Source organism: Pecten maximus, chromosome 12, assembly GCF_902652985.1.
Source record: "Pecten maximus chromosome 12, xPecMax1.1, whole genome shotgun sequence".
Taxonomy (NCBI): Eukaryota; Metazoa; Mollusca; class Bivalvia; order Pectinida; family Pectinidae; genus Pecten; species Pecten maximus.
The window spans coordinates 27525413-27541617 of record NC_047026.1 but is presented as its reverse complement, the minus strand read 5'-3'; the positions used below and the strand labels follow the sequence as shown (position 1 = coordinate 27541617).

Below are 16205 nucleotides of genomic sequence, written 5' to 3'. Positions count from 1 at the left end.
CCCAATACATTTGTACTTGTAGCAATGTGAAGCGTGATGTGAAGCATGTTGTTGATCCTGTGTAATAAACATAGTGCACTTAGTCAAATATTTCATATATCATAATGGTGACCTTGAAAATAGGCCAAGGTCATTTGTATGCAGAATCATAATAGCACTCAATCCATGTAACCTGCAGAAAAAAAATTAAATGGGTCTAATGGAAATTAAAAAGGAGATTGATTGTACATTGAAGTTTTTCACATCTCTGACACCTGTGAACCAGACAACAGGTCAAGATCATTGGTATTATGTTTTAGAACTTAGAACAAGATTCACTAATTACTTTTTAACTATTTGGCCCCAGTGACATTGAAAATAGATATAGGTCATTTTTATGAGGAAACTTTATTCCACTATGTCCTAGGTACCTGCTTGCAAATATCAGAGCTCTGGGTCTGCTGCAACTTGGAAGATTCTGGAAGTTTTAAACAAATTCAACCCTGTGACCTTGAAAATAGGACAAGGTCAACGGTGTGAGGAAATTTCATAGCTCTCTGTAGCAGGAACCTACCGACCAAAGATGAGTACCCTGCATCTTTTAGAATTTAAGAATATGATTAAAAAAATGAATCTTTAACTTTTTTACCCCTGTGACCTTGAAAAAAGGACAAGGTCAACGGTGTGAGGAAATTTCATAGCACTCTATAGCAGGAACCAACTGACCAAAGATGAGTGCCCTGCATTCTTTTAGAACTTAAGAATAAGACTAAAATTTTTTTTTTATTTTTGACCCCTGTGACCTTGAAAATAGGACAAGATCAATGGTGTGAGGAAATTTCATAGCACTCTATAGCAGGAATCTACCAACCAAAGATAGTGCCCTGCATCTTTTAGAACTTAATTAGCATATTTCACCCCTGTGACCTTGTTTATGAAGTGAAGTGATACAAAAACATTTCTCATACTTATGGTAACAAGAGGCCCAGGGGCCTTAACGGTCATCTGACTCTAACTTAAAAACCTTATATAATTGTAGTATGTATTCTCTGTAGCAAGTATATAGTGGCGCCGTTTGCCATGGTGGCCATCTTGGATTTCTGACCGACCCAATAAATAACAACACTTGGTAAGGACCATCTCAGGATCATTTCTGGTTACAGTTACAGCTGAATTCCATTGGGGGAATTTGAGAAGAAGTTTAAAATAGGCATTGTTCAGGAAAACCATGATTGCACAATCATGTTACAAATGGCCACCATGGCTGCCAAGTCAATGATTTTACAAGGCGGAAAAATATTAACACTTTGTTGGCACTCCTTCCTTAAAATCCTCACCAATTTCCAACTCAATGGCACCAGTGGAACTGGAGAAGAAGTTTAAAATGTTTTTTCAAGATGGTTGCCATGGTGGCCATCTTGGATTTCTGGCTGACCCGATAAATAACAACACTTGGTAAGGGCCATCTCAGGATAATTTCTGGTAAGTTAGGGCTGAATCCCACTGATGGAATTTGAGAAGAAGTTTGAAATAGGTGTTGTTCAGGAAAACCATGATTGCGCAATCATGTTACAAAATGGCCCCCATTGCTGCCATTTCAAAGTTTTTACGAGGCCGAAAAAATAACAACACTATGTTGGCTCGCCTTCCTTGACATCCTCACCCATTTCCAACTCAATGGCACCAATGGAACTGGAGAAGAAGTTTAAAATGTGTTTTTCAAGATAGCGGCCACGGCGGCCATCTTGTATTTCAGACCAACCCGAAAAATAACAACACTTGGTCGGCATCATATCAGGATCATTTCAGGCAAGTTTCAGCCCAATAGCACTGGTGGAACTGGAGAAGAAGTTTAAAATGTGTTTTTCAAGATGGCGGCTATGGCGGCCATCTTGGATTTCAGACTAACCCAAAAAATAACAACACTTGGTCGGCATCATATCAGGATCATTTCAGGCAAGTTTCAGCCCAATAGCACTGGTGGAACTGGAGAAGAAGTTTAAAATGTGTTTTTCAAGATGGCGGCTATGGCGGCCATCTTGGATTTCGGATCGACCCGAAAAATAACAACACTTGGTCGGCATCATATCAGGATCATTTCAGGCAAGTTTCAGCTTAATAGCACTGGTGGAACTGGAGAAGAAGTTTAAAATGTGTTTTTCAAGATGGCGGCTATGGCGGCCATCTTGGATTTCGGACTGACCCGAAAAATAACAACACTTTGTCAGGATCATATCAGGATCATTTCAGGCAAGTTTCAGTTTAATAGCACTGGTGGAACTGGAGAAGAAGTTTAAAATGTGTTTTTCAAGATGGCGGCTATGGCGGCCATCTTGGATTTTGGACCGACCCGAAAAATAACAACACTTGGTCAGGACCATCTCAGGATCATTTCAGGCAAGTTTCAGCTCAATAGCACTGGTGGAACATGAGAAGAAGTTTAAAATGTGTTTTCAAAATGGCGGCTATGGCGGCCATCTTGGATTTCGGACCTACCCGAAAAATAACAACACTTGGTCGGCATCATATCAGGATCATTTCAGGCAAGTTTCAGCTCAATCCCACTGGTGGAACTTGAGAAGAAGTTTGAAATGTGAAAAGTTTACACACGACGCACGGCGCACGGCGCAAGGCGCACGACGACGGACGAAGCATGATGACTATAGGTCATCCTGACCCTTCGGGTCAGATGACCTAAAAATTCAATTGGAAAATAAAAGTTTAAATTTTAACAGAATTCTTCAAGATCACTGAAAACAATATATATTATATAAAAACATCCAATACTAAATATCAGTCTCTGCACTCTTCAAGGATAACACTCATACAATAAAATCTACATGCAAACTTCATTCCATGCAATTTCATAATCTGCATTTCTCACATGATAGCAAAATGCACGTAAAACACCAAACATAATTCTATATCTAATTTTGATATGCCAAATTTTATCACTATCTAGAATTATCATTACTACAATATCTTTTTAGATAATCAGTGATGGCCATTTCAAATTTTCTTACTTGTTTACCGTTCTTTAAAGATTTTTACTCCTATACATAATGTATATATTTACCTACATAGAAATTACAAACAGATCAGGTATTGTTTGCACTTATTTACAGTTGATATTTCAATTCCTGAAATAAAGTTTTGTTTTCAATCAGAAAACATACATACACCTGAATGTTATTTCAGTTTTATATGCCAACTATTGCAGAGCTCTGATGACAATATCAAATCAGTGATTGTTTCTGTGATACTTACCGGTATGCTTTCGCAATCAATTATTCAAAGCAACAAAAACAAACATAATGAATGTTGATAGTAAACAATGGGAAAATGTAGAATGACACATAAATATCCAAGTGATGAAAATTAAATGTTTTACACGATGATCTTATAAATATCAGTCGAATACTTCATCATGATATTATATAAACAAGGATATATCTATGAACTGACTTTTTCTGATAAAACGGCCAATTTCAATCATACACTTAATCCACTGGACTTCAATAACTTTAATTGACTGGTGATAACTTGCTGCTCGACTGGTTTCACCCCCAGCGGTAACCTTGTCAGTGGGTCAAGTTCAGAGGGTTTAATTCATTACCTGGATATTTACTTGAACAAACTTTATAGCCTTTCATAGTTCTATTTCTGCTTCCTGCTACCCAAACATCATGAGTCGAGGCCTAATTTTTCTTGAGAAATCACATGCAGATTTTAATATATTTCGACTCCATGACCTTGACAGTGGGTCAAGAAAATTTATTTAAACTTCTGATCCCAATACGCTTGATAAAATATTACGACTCTAGACCTGTTGGTTCTACCAGGGGCTGTCATAGCTCAGTCGGTTAGAGTGTCGGCCATGTTAGACCTCGGGTGAAGATCCATGGTGCGTGGTTCGACACTCTCTACCCGTGTTAGAGTTGGTGGTTCTCTGGAAGATAAGAAATGGGCCGGTCTGTGCTGTCAATGCTTTACCCTACATGCTCTAAATGGCATCCGACAGGCCAAGTTCATATAATGTTCATTGATGTGATCACCAACTACTACAAGGAGACCCCACTTAAAATGACCCAGGCTTTCGTTAGGCAATCAACCCAGCAAACAAACAAATGGACGGTTCTTGAGAAGGTTTAAAGGCTTTGATGTATTTGGACTCTTACAACTTGCAATGAACAATCATTTCCTAATGTAAGCACCAGCGAGCTATATCTGTAAATGTAGTTTGTTCAGCTACAACCATGTTCATGTAATACAGTATAGTTTGGAATATATTCGGAACTTAGAAATAGGTTGATAAATTTTATAGAGAAATTTAAAGAACATGGCTAAATCAAACTTGGGCAAGTTAAATAATTCCATCCTGAATGCAACATAAAGTCAGAAATCATTTCAGCAATTACAACTTTTATCAATAAATTAACATTGCAATTACCAAACTAAACACGATGAAACAAGAATTCCTATGAGGTGTTATGAGTTACTCAGCTCCTTAATTAAGTAAGATTAAAATCAGCTAAGTAAATATGAGTGATGACAACTTTACCATCTTCTGTGTTACCTTGTCATGAAAAAATTTAGTCCTAGTATTACACTTCCAGAACAGAAACTAGCAAGCATATAACTTAATATAGGTAATATAACAAATTTTAACACATGATTTCATTAACATCCAAAATAAAATGAACAACATGTACGGTATATGAAGAGGAAAGAGCTAGCTATTATCAAAAACTAGGAGTACTGATTTTAGCCATGCCATATAGATAGGAAGACAATCTATCTGATATTAATAGGAGGGGTCTGGAGCTATATATATACTGTATTTCATCAGCAGGTTTTTTTTACATATAAAAACCTTAGATATATATTACAAAATACTATTGTATGATATATAAAGGTAGAAATCTAGCTAATAGATACAGAAAATGTATCAATTAATCTAGCCATTACTGATGTCAGAGCATGACCTTTCTGTCTGTAGAATGGAAAGAAGTGAGAATTGTAGTTGATTTGATAGAGGGGACTGGTACACTAAATAGATGTTAGTAGTAGATTTAATACAGCTGTACCAGGGTAGTATACTGTTATGATAGAGCTTATGGAGACTACATTAAATTCACAAAGAAAGGGAGGCTACTAGCTACAGATGGTGGTGTCTAGCAGTTTACAGGAAGAAATAGAGTGAATTAGTACTTACGACCCGTGAGCCCCCGCCACCGTGGTGGAATGATGGGAGGCGGGGGGCTTATTACTAGCGGTGCGTGTTCTTAGATAGAGAATTTGTGGTCTGTAGTCTCCCTGTGAGTATAAAGTTAGTGCATTTGTCGACAGAATCAATAGAATGGTGGAAAATCATTGACTGAGAACTGCTACATATCAGCAATGATCAAAAGATTATAGAAGTTAATACAGTGACGAACACCTCAACACCGACTTGTGTTAGTTTTTTTCTCTATACTTTGCAAAGAGTTTCCAGGGTGCTTTTCCTGATACAGTATTTAAGTCTAGGTTAGTAAAATTGTTACAAGTTAAAGGGTTATGATAAGAATTTTCTTCCATAATATGTGAAATGGTTTAAGATTTGAAAACCAGAGTTTCAGAAAATTGTTACAAAAACTATTTGAAAAGAGACAGAATTAATTGTGAATGTGATGATGACAAAAGTAGAAAGCTATTATTTCAATCCTCACAAATGCTTTAATCATATTTATAAACAATATGATATTGCTGTATTTAACATTCTGAAAACATTGTGTAGATTTATGATTACAACAGCCCTGTATGGCCATATTGTTTTACTGTCGAAATCAGTCTGAAAATGGAACATAATACATAATATATAGTGTACAGAAGAAAAATGAAATAGTACTGGAAAATATCAGGTACCAAGAAAATTGTTGAAGTCAGAAAAAGAAAAGATACTGTATAAGAGAGAAAACCAGGTACAGAAATCGAAATTAGGCATGATATCTCCTATATACAAACAGATATATTATTGTGAAATGATACAAACATTATGTTAATTATCTTTCTGTTGAAGGATTTATCTGAAGTTCCTAACTGATCTGATCAAGGTGACCTTGAAAACATGTCAGTGTCATTTATTTACAAAGATATTGATACTGATTAGATCAGTGTAACACTTCACTTCTAACAGTGACATGCACCTGGTACAACCTCATTATCCTGGAGACGAACTTCATAAATATCATGAAATTACACAATGAACCCAATAATTTGATATTCAGGGGTCAAGATCATTCCTTTGAATAAACTTGATGGCCCTCGATCTTCCCAAAAAATGCTATACAGGAAAATTCAGTTGTAAGTTATACAACAACAATGGACTCTTAAACTACACAAACTGATAATTTTGCACTTCATACCAATGAGCTAATATATTAGTACATAATGTATTCCTTGTTGTTTCAATTTTTTTGATATTTTATGAAAATCAATACACTGTATATTTAAACCTTTAAGTCAAAATATACATTATTTATATGATAACAAAAGTCAACAAAGTCACAACAGAATCCGAAGTGTCCTGAAAATGATGTTTGCAAATGGCTGTTTTAATTTATAGTACTCATGATGTAACTTTATTTGAGTGAATATCTAAGTCATTTTCTTGCATTAAAGAGTCCAAACTTTTAAATGATATGAGATCGGACTGTCATTACCAATGTAATGAATGTTGCCATGGGTACAAAGGAAAACAAGATATATAGCTGAAAACTCCTCCTCTCTGGGAAAATACTGATTCTCAAAAAAAAACAACCAAATGCAGCAAAGTGTTCATCAATGTGCCGTGACTGGTGGAGTTTATTTGGTCATGATTCCATCAACATTCCTTCACTTCCTTAATAACAGAAAATTTTCCAAAGAAAATCATTATTGAATTTTTAAAAAAAATACCTTAGCTAAGGAACTTTTTTGAAATTATGTCATGCTTTCCTTTTAAAAATTGGAGTTAAGAAATTTTCTTTCATTAACAAACGTTGATGAAACCATAATCTGGCAATTGTGACGTAGTATTAAATATTGAGTGTGCCATTACCATTATGATATTTATATGACAATTAGCCCATCCATGTCTATATACAACTGTATATACATATGTACTGGTAAATTGCAGTTCAGTGAACAAATTCTAACAAATGCAATCTGAATGTCATGTAATAAACCCATCACCTATGAGTATGCCGAGATTTTATTATCTATATTTCTCACCCAATACATTCTGTAAAATCATATTGTTTTTGATTAATTTATTTACTTACCAATTACGTTCTGGTTTTTTTTTTTTGAATTTTTTTGAATTTTTTTTATTTTCTTCCATACATATGCATACATGTAGCAATACATAATATTGGTGTGTATTTAATTGCAGCAATTACAATTTTTCATATGCTTAATAAAATTCGCTTATCGATACATGAAGTAAAAAAAAAAAAAAAAAAAAAAAACGTTCTGTTTTATTAAATGTCAGTTTACTTAAAATTAGTAGTTTGTTATAAAACTTTTATTTCTTAGAAAAACTTAAGATTATGATATATATACAAAGGATAATTGCTACATTATTTACATGCTTTATATAATGTAAAGCGTTACAAGAAAAGCGATGTCGGACAAGTTAATTGTAACCTTCTATAGCAACCAGTTGATATTTTGATCCAAGGCTGCGGGTGAGGGGTAAGTAAAAATGGTAATATTTATACAGATGCTGTTTAATATACATTTTTATAAAATGCATGCACATACATGTAGTTTTAAATATGAAGCAGAGAATAAATTTATATTTCAGAGAATAAAAGTCACCAAAATAGGTATACATGTAGAAAAATTAAATAAGTATTGTCAAATAAATGGTATTCATGTCAGGAATCTGGTAATTAGAATATCTGTAGATAGCTTGGTTATGTTACTTTAGCTTTTAATGCAGTTGATAAAAGTATGTGAATTTAACGCATCTTCAAAATATTTTTCAATCATGTCAGCGTGAATGCTATTATAATGACTGATACCACTCATATATCCCACCCTGCTCTGAACTACCAAGTACTGATTAGCAACCAGCAACAAGTATATAACTATATACACAGGAATATCTTTGTTTCATTCTATTCATAAAGCTCAGTATAGAGTATTGATGGAACGCAATTGATGATGTTGGAATCAGCAAGAGAAACAGCCTATCATATAAGGTACTTCTACTGTCTGCACCTTCGAAAAAATCTATTTAATTCCGCTAACAAGAATACCTCGGAGTCAAACAATATACGCCAACCCAAACCCAAAAATTTAGTGAATACAAATATCAGGGTATTGAAATGCAAGATTAAATGTTAAATCAAAATGTCATTAAGAAAGTACAATTTCATGGTTGAAAACTGAGGGGGAGGATCTACAAAGATAAACATGTAAGGGCAATAACTTTTGCAAAAAAAAAGGCGGGCAGGAAAAAACAACATTATATCATTAGTATAATACCTACCAAATTTCAAAGAGATCAATCGAAAAATATACTAGATCACAGTTATTTAAATATTATATATATAGATATCTACGTGTGGTCTTCTCTAGATATCTCCGACATAAAACAATACTATATAAGGTATTGTACAGACATGGAGACTGATGAAAAAGGGAATCATTATTCATAATGTCTAGAGGGATCCTTTATGTCGCAGAAAATGGCCACAAAATTAAATATTTTTTATTGGTGTCTTAACTTTCGCTATTATTGAAGTTTCAAATATACTGTTGAAATTCTAGCAATTAAAAATGTGAAAAAAAATTCTATCAATTTTTTTTGTTTACTGTCTGAGTTAAGTTATATTATCTGATTGTTTTTTTTACAATACTGTTTTTGTTCTCCTATATGGTTGTACATAGCCTTCCACCCATTATAACTGGATTGTAAGTAAGACAACAGGAATAATTAGCTACACGAAAACTTACAGAAAGGTGAAGGAAATTCTTTATATCTATACATTTATTACGTGATTTAACCCTGCCCAACTTTGTACGATTTCAGTGATATATTAGGAAGATGCGTAGTGAGGTGTCAACGTTATCCTCTCCGAGTATAAACAACCACAACCAGTGACATGTCAGTGGACGGTTAAAGGGAGATAAATATCGACCCACAAATCCTACCTCGGGACCATACACTGATCACAAGTCAGACATAACAAGATCCGGATGTTGTCGGACAGGCTCAGACTGAGCATCATCTGTAGATAACACACAACTAGCATTACCACACAAATCTACAGTAAACAACAGTAATAATATCAAATATTACATATGCATAGCGATAGTTAGGTAATAAAAATCAATTAGATAAAAATTTCCCAAGTTGTTTAATAAATGAAACTTTTCATTTTTAAAATATCAAATGTTATGAAATGCAAGTTATATTATGTATCAAATTTTTAGCAAAAAACATTGATATATATGGTTTACATTGTACCTGAAACATTTAAATCTTATAATAATCAGACTAAAGCTACAATTCACACATTGGCATTGCAATGTTTACTTATGCATTATAATTAATATTCATATAATTATAGATACAATAACGATAGTACCACAAAATAGATATCACTTACTTGATTAAAAAAAAATCAGTTTGACAATGAAATTGATAAACATTTGTTAGTAAAAATATATATTAGGAGTCTTAAAAGTGATTAACTTTTGCTTTAGATACACAAGGAGAAAATTTAAAGGAACAATTGTTATCAAAGATGTGAAACGTTTAAGTTGCATACTGAATGGCCACAAGCCAACACCTTATAGAATCTGTAATTATAACAATTTCCAACATAAAAACAGTTCTAGCCAAATCAAGGGAAACCATGGAACCGTCAGGTATCTAAATATCAAGGATCAAATCTAGTAAAACCTCCAAAATCCTCACAACAGCAATACTTCGACAAATACTTCTAGATTTGACTTATGGCCTTGCTGCCACTTTAGATGAAAACAAAGTCTTATTCAAGAAACAGCTCTAATTTGTCTCACAAAGGTCAGGACTAATAACTCACTCTGACCTCCACTTCATACATTGGCATTATCAAGATATCCTCAAAAAGTACTAACATAATAAACTTTAGTCTCTAGTAATGACTTTGAGCTAAATGCAAAGTCTGGCCAAAATGTCAGACATCTGACATCACAGACAAACGAAGAGAAAAGGCCAACATAGGCCATGTCCCATCCAATAATTAGAGGTTAGAAACTAAATATGGCGCACATCTGATACTTTGCTCAAGGCTAACTAGTATAAACAATACTTAGCTTTAATAGCTGCAATACTAGTCCAATATTCTAAGGTGTGGAACACTAGCCAAGCCAGAACAACTCACCAATAAGTTGATCAACATCAGTAAAAGCCTCCGGTAATACCACCTTTACATGTAACCTTGGCTGACCATTCAAATCTTCAGCCAAAATCAGACAAGGCAAATTTATTAGCATTTTAGAAATAATATAGAATGAGTTAAAATTCCACACAGGAAAAAAATTACAATTGTAGCTGAAATACACATCCAAATCAACTTTGTTTACAACTAGCCTGTCAGCATGGCTGTCACTGACAAATGTTACGACACTTGAGATTCGAGTAAGGGACAAAACCCTGGTCATTGTTCATTCTTTTAAACCTTTCCTCAAAGCATACTTAGTTATTTAAGACACAAACCATGTCCCTGTTCTGCTTATCAATTCTGATATCTCCACCTTAAGGTCTGGAGAACAATAACTCACATAAATTAAAAGTACATATGGACTACAGGTCTGAGTATCAAATCTATCAATACAACAGACCCTTGGTAATTTAATGAATTGAAAACCGTCCGACCTTATACCAAGTTTGTAACAAGGTAAATGAGACTTGTTATTGCTCTTAAATCAGACAATGAACATCTGGAAAGCTGCATGCTACACCATCAATGATAATTCCCAACAAAATGTATTCCATATAGATCTTTATTATAAAAAAAGATAATTTACAATGACCACTATCCTTTATTGAATTTATTGCATATCCTTATCTTTTAATACTTAAAAACTCATTTAAACTTTCGACAGATGATTCAGACACCAAGTTCAGTGCACCTAAGGCTCTGCTATATCACAAACCAGTTTCCTTCTCAACCATCCCAAGAAGTTCTTCACTCTGCCTCCCAGAGGATCCTCCCAGAGGGTCCCCACTCTGCCTCCCAGAGGGTCCTCCAGAGGGTCCTCCCAGAGGGTCCCCACTCTGCCTCCCACAGGGTCCTCCCAGAGGGTCCTCCCAGAGGGTCCCCACTCTGCCTCCCAGAGGGTCCCCACTCTGCCTCCCAGAGGGTCCCCACTCTGCCTCCCACAGGGTCCTCCCAGAGGGTCCCCACTCTGCCTCCCAGAGGGTCCCCACTCTGCCTCCCACAGGGTCCTCCCAGAGGGTCCCCACTCTGCCTCCCAGAGGGTCCTCCCAGAGGGTCCCCACTCTGCAATCGCAGAAGGTACTCAATCTGCCTTCCCAAGGGTTTCCTATTCTGCCATCCTAAGAGGTTCCCCCTTTGCCATCCCAAGAGGTTCCCACTTTGTCATCCCAAGAGGTTCCCACTTTGTCATCCCAAGAGGTTCCCACTTTGCCATATCAAGAGGTTCCCACTTTGCCATATCAAGGGATTCCCACTTTGCCATCCCAAGAGGTTCCCACTTTGCCATATCAAGAGGTTCCCACTTTGCCATATCAAGAGGTTCCCACTTTGCCATCCCAAGAGGTTCCCACTTTGCCATATCAAGAGGTCCCCACTTTGCCATATCAAGAGATCCCCAGTTTGCCATATCAAGGGATTCCCACTTTGCCATCCCAAGAGGTTCCCACTTTGCCATATCAAGAGGTTCCCACTTTGCCATATCAAGAGATCCCCACTTTGCCATCCCAAGAGGTTCCCCCTTTGCCATCCCAAGAGGTTCCCACTTTGTCATCCCAAGAGGTTCCCACTTTGCCATCCCAAGAGGTTCCCACTTTGCCATCCCAAGAGGTTCCCACTTTGCCATATCAAGAGGTTCCCACTTTGCCATATCAAGGGATTCCCACTTTGCCATCCCAAGAGGTTCCCACTTTGCCATATCAAGAGGTTCCCACTTTGCCATCCCAAGAGGTTCCCACTTTGCCATATCAAGAGGTCCCCACTTTGCCATATCAAGAGATCCCCAGTTTGCCATATCAAGGGATTCCCACTTTGCCATCCCAAGAGGTTCCCACTTTGCCATATCAAGAGGTTCCCACTTTGCCATATCAAGAGATCCCCACTTTGCCATCCCAAGAGGTTCCCACTTTGCCATCCCAAGAGGTTCCCACTTTGTCATATCAAGAGATTCCCACTTGCAATAGCAAGAGAGTCCACTTTGCCATTCCAAGAGTTTCCCACTTTACATCCCTCCCACTTTGCCATCTCAAGAGATCCCACTTTGCCATATCCAAGAGATTCCCACTTTGCCACAAGGTTTCCCACTTTCCATCCCAAGATGTCCCACTTTGCCATCCAGAGGATCCCACGTTTCCATATTAAGAGATTCCCAACTTTTGCCATCCCAAAGAAGAGTCCCCACTTTGCCATCCCAAGAGATTCCCACTTTGCCATATCAAAAGAGATTCCCACTTTGCCATCCCAAGATATTCCCACTTTGCCATCCCAAGAGGTTCCCACTTTCTCATATTAAGAGATTCCCACTTTGCCATCCCAAGAGATTCCCACTTTGCCATCCCAAGATATTCCCACTTTGCCATCCCAAGAGTTTCCTTCTCTGCTATCCCAAGAGATCCCCTGTACTCTGCCACCCAAAATAGGTTCCAACTACCGGCTATCCCAAGAGATTCCTGCTCTTCCATCCCAAGAGGTTCCCACATGTGAAAAGTCCTGTTGGAGACGACGATTCCAAGCAAAACACTCACAAGTTCAAAAGTCAATTGGAGTTGTTGCGACGAAAAGTAAACAAGTAGGAGAAATATAATGATGAAAAAAAATACTGCTGCTACAAATAGTCACGCTGCTGGAAAATGAATGCAGGGGGCGCTACCCCTCTAACGTAATTCCATTGGTCAAAAACATCACATGATCAAAGGCGCGAGGTTAGAAATAGATACTTATTAACATAGAGACTGTGACAGGGTTTTTTAATGTTGTGTATGAACAAATATTTAGTAAACCAAATATACATTATATAGTCTCTATATATATAGTTTATATCACCGGTATGTATAGGTTTCCATATTATATCAGTATGAAGTATTTGCCATCTATTTAGTAGGTACAATACTCCCTATATTGTCATTATAAACGATAGCCTCACACAGCAGTGTAATATTTTTAATTACTGTATGTTAACATATAACCATACTTAAATATCCGTAAATGCCAATCAAGAGTATTGATAAGAATACTTTCATCCAACCTCACGGAACTCAACTTTAGGCAATTTAAAGTAAGGATTTAAATCTGTTTGGTTTAAATGTTTCTTGTGTTTGTTTCTTGATACAATAGATTTCACTGTGGTTTTGGCCTGCACTTTATCCATATCTAATTTATGAGCCAACTTCTTAGCATGCTGGAGTCTTTTTCCATTTTTCTTTTTTGACTTCAAATCAGGCAACTTCATTTTCATTCCTTCCCCTGGAAAAATCCCAAAAAGGTTTCTTCAGATTTCAGATCCTCCCAGGGTGTGGAAACATGTATAATCATTTTCATCTACAATTCACAGCTACTTTTTCATAAGATACTATAAAAATTGTTTAAAAATTACTTAAAAACTTTCTGAAATAATTTACAAAATTAAAGATCTTTCTTGATACATTTCAAAATTTTAAGAAAAAAGTATAATTTTATATGAAAAAATAAGAATAGATTTTAATATCTTACTTTTTCTCCTGTAGTGATGTTATCAGGAATACAGGTAACAGTGCGGTCAGACCAAAGGTACGTGTTGTAACACATTTCTGCAGTGTTAGTTATAAATGATCACAGTCACACAGGTGTTGAATATGTGTGATCACAAAACGTGTACAGAAAGTTCAGACACTGACTAACGTATTGAAATAACGATAAATCTACTGATGAATTAAAGAGTCCAACATGAAGCTTTTGGCCTGGAGTAGAAGTAACCAAGGTCATTAACTTGGTTCTTTGTCTTTGCAGTTATTTTAGATTGATGACATCATATACGTACAATAACATAGGTTGTCCAAAACGTTAAATTTATGACTCCAAATCCAAGGGGAGACAATTCCCACATGAAATTGATCCACTGTCTGGGATTTCATTTCAATTTGTTACTTGTTTATCAGTTTTTGCCAATTATCATCAACAATAGCATTTCTGTACAAAACAGACAACATACTGATGAAGTAGGTTGTAATCTGCTAATACAATATTATTTCTGTAAGAAAAACCTCCAAAAAACCTTCAACTACCAGTAGGTATATGAAGTGACAATATAATAATATTGTACTTTGAAAAGAGACACAGTTATTCAGAACATGTCTCTATCAGAGAGTCTCCACTCCCGTGCAACTTAGTGTCATTGTTCAACAAATTTCTATAAATAGTGACAGTGACCTTGACCTTTACTTCAAAACCCTGACAAACACTCATCCAATGTATGCTAAAACATGATCTTTGTATAAATTTGACAGCATCAATTGTTTGTTTGACAATCCTTTTAACATTAGTATAATGCCTACTTATGTCTGCCCTGCAGGTAGCGCCTAAGAATTGTACCTGCTCTCCCTGACACATGATCGTAAGAAGCAACTTAATTTGGGATCTTATCTTTTCTCTTCTTTCTAGTACTGGTAACATTATTCGTCCTATTGACTCCTTCACATCTTCAGCATCCCTATAAGAAAGGCTTTGGGTTCTGTCCCCTGGCCGAGACATACCAGAATCTATAACAATTACTGTATGTAGTCGCTACTTCTGCTTAATGCTCAGCATTTTAGGAGTTGGATGACTGGTTTGCCCATTGTCAGTATAATGTGACGTGGTGGGGTGTCCTGCTGGGTGTCTTTGGTAATATCCTTCAGTGAGATAACACTATAAAGTTGGAATCGGTTCCACGCTATCACAAGGAGACAAAACATGAGCATAATATTGGCAAACTCCAAAAACACACAGGCACCACAACATGCATCTCATAAACGGGAGCCAGTCCTTAAATGACCTTAGCTGTTGATCGGACATTAAACTAAACTAAACAAACCTACTACTGGTGACCTTCGAACCCAGCATTACACGAACTCATCTGTGAGGTATTGTCATATTTGACATTAGGATACTATGAAGTTTAATTGATGTGCCGAAAGAAATGATGTTAGAGTAATGATATCTAGAAATAATGACCTTGACCTTGGACCCCTGGAAAATGAAAGGTATTAAATTGTGATATGTATCTATTATTGTGACACATTTTGTTTGAATAGACACAGTTCAGAATATATACACAGTCCCCACCCACATAAATTTCATACAAATTTGACAATTTGAGGAACCAGACTGACTATACCTGACCAATTATATTTCAATACTTTATTTTTATTGTCTGATCTTACTCCATATACATTGCATTACAGATGTAGATTATTTTGGGTCTTTATTTCAAAGGCTATTTTAACTCCTAAAAGCACCAAAGCTGATATCTAACCAACAGGTCTGAACTGAATATGATTAATGTTATAGAACTGACAGTGAAACTGAGACTTTACAAAGTGAACATATATCATTAAATATTTAGTGACAGTGAATGGTTTAATAGAAAAATTAATAGGTATGATTTCATATTGCAACTCTTCTTTTCCTACAACATACATCTATCTGGAAACTCCATGACATTGATATGTGGCAGAAAGATTGTATAGAACTTCTAATTATTAGGACAGTACATATTCAATGATTATAAATTGTTCTAGTGATGGACGAATGATAATTGAAAGATGTTTGATAAGTTTCATCAAATGAAAACCAACAGTTTAGAGCCTACAGCCCAAACAGTGAAGCACACATTGAAAAACAAACCAACCTTCTCCTGAAGTCATTTTTTCACAGGTAAACAAGACATTCATTAGCCAGTTTGGTGTTACCATAGCCAGGTAAACAAGAGATTCATTAGCCAGTTTGGTGTTACCATTGCCAGGTAAACAAGAGATTCAT

General features: G+C 36.0%; 1 protein-coding gene across 6 annotated transcripts in view; it reads right to left on the bottom strand.

The window, feature by feature from the left end:
- Window positions 1–16205, bottom strand: part of LOC117339197 (leucine-rich repeat-containing protein 27-like) — a 40592-nt gene that overhangs the window by 2025 nt on the left and 22362 nt on the right. For 4 of the 6 annotated variants that reach the window (XM_033900657.1, XM_033900652.1, XM_033900654.1 and 1 more), the window contains one exon: window positions 9160–9236. The exons of the other annotated variants lie outside the window; for them this stretch is intronic. In XM_033900657.1, the coding sequence (XP_033756548.1) occupies window positions 9160–9236 (77 nt within the window). The remainder of the gene's footprint in view (window positions 1–9159; window positions 9237–16205) is intronic. 6 annotated transcript variants of the gene reach the window in all.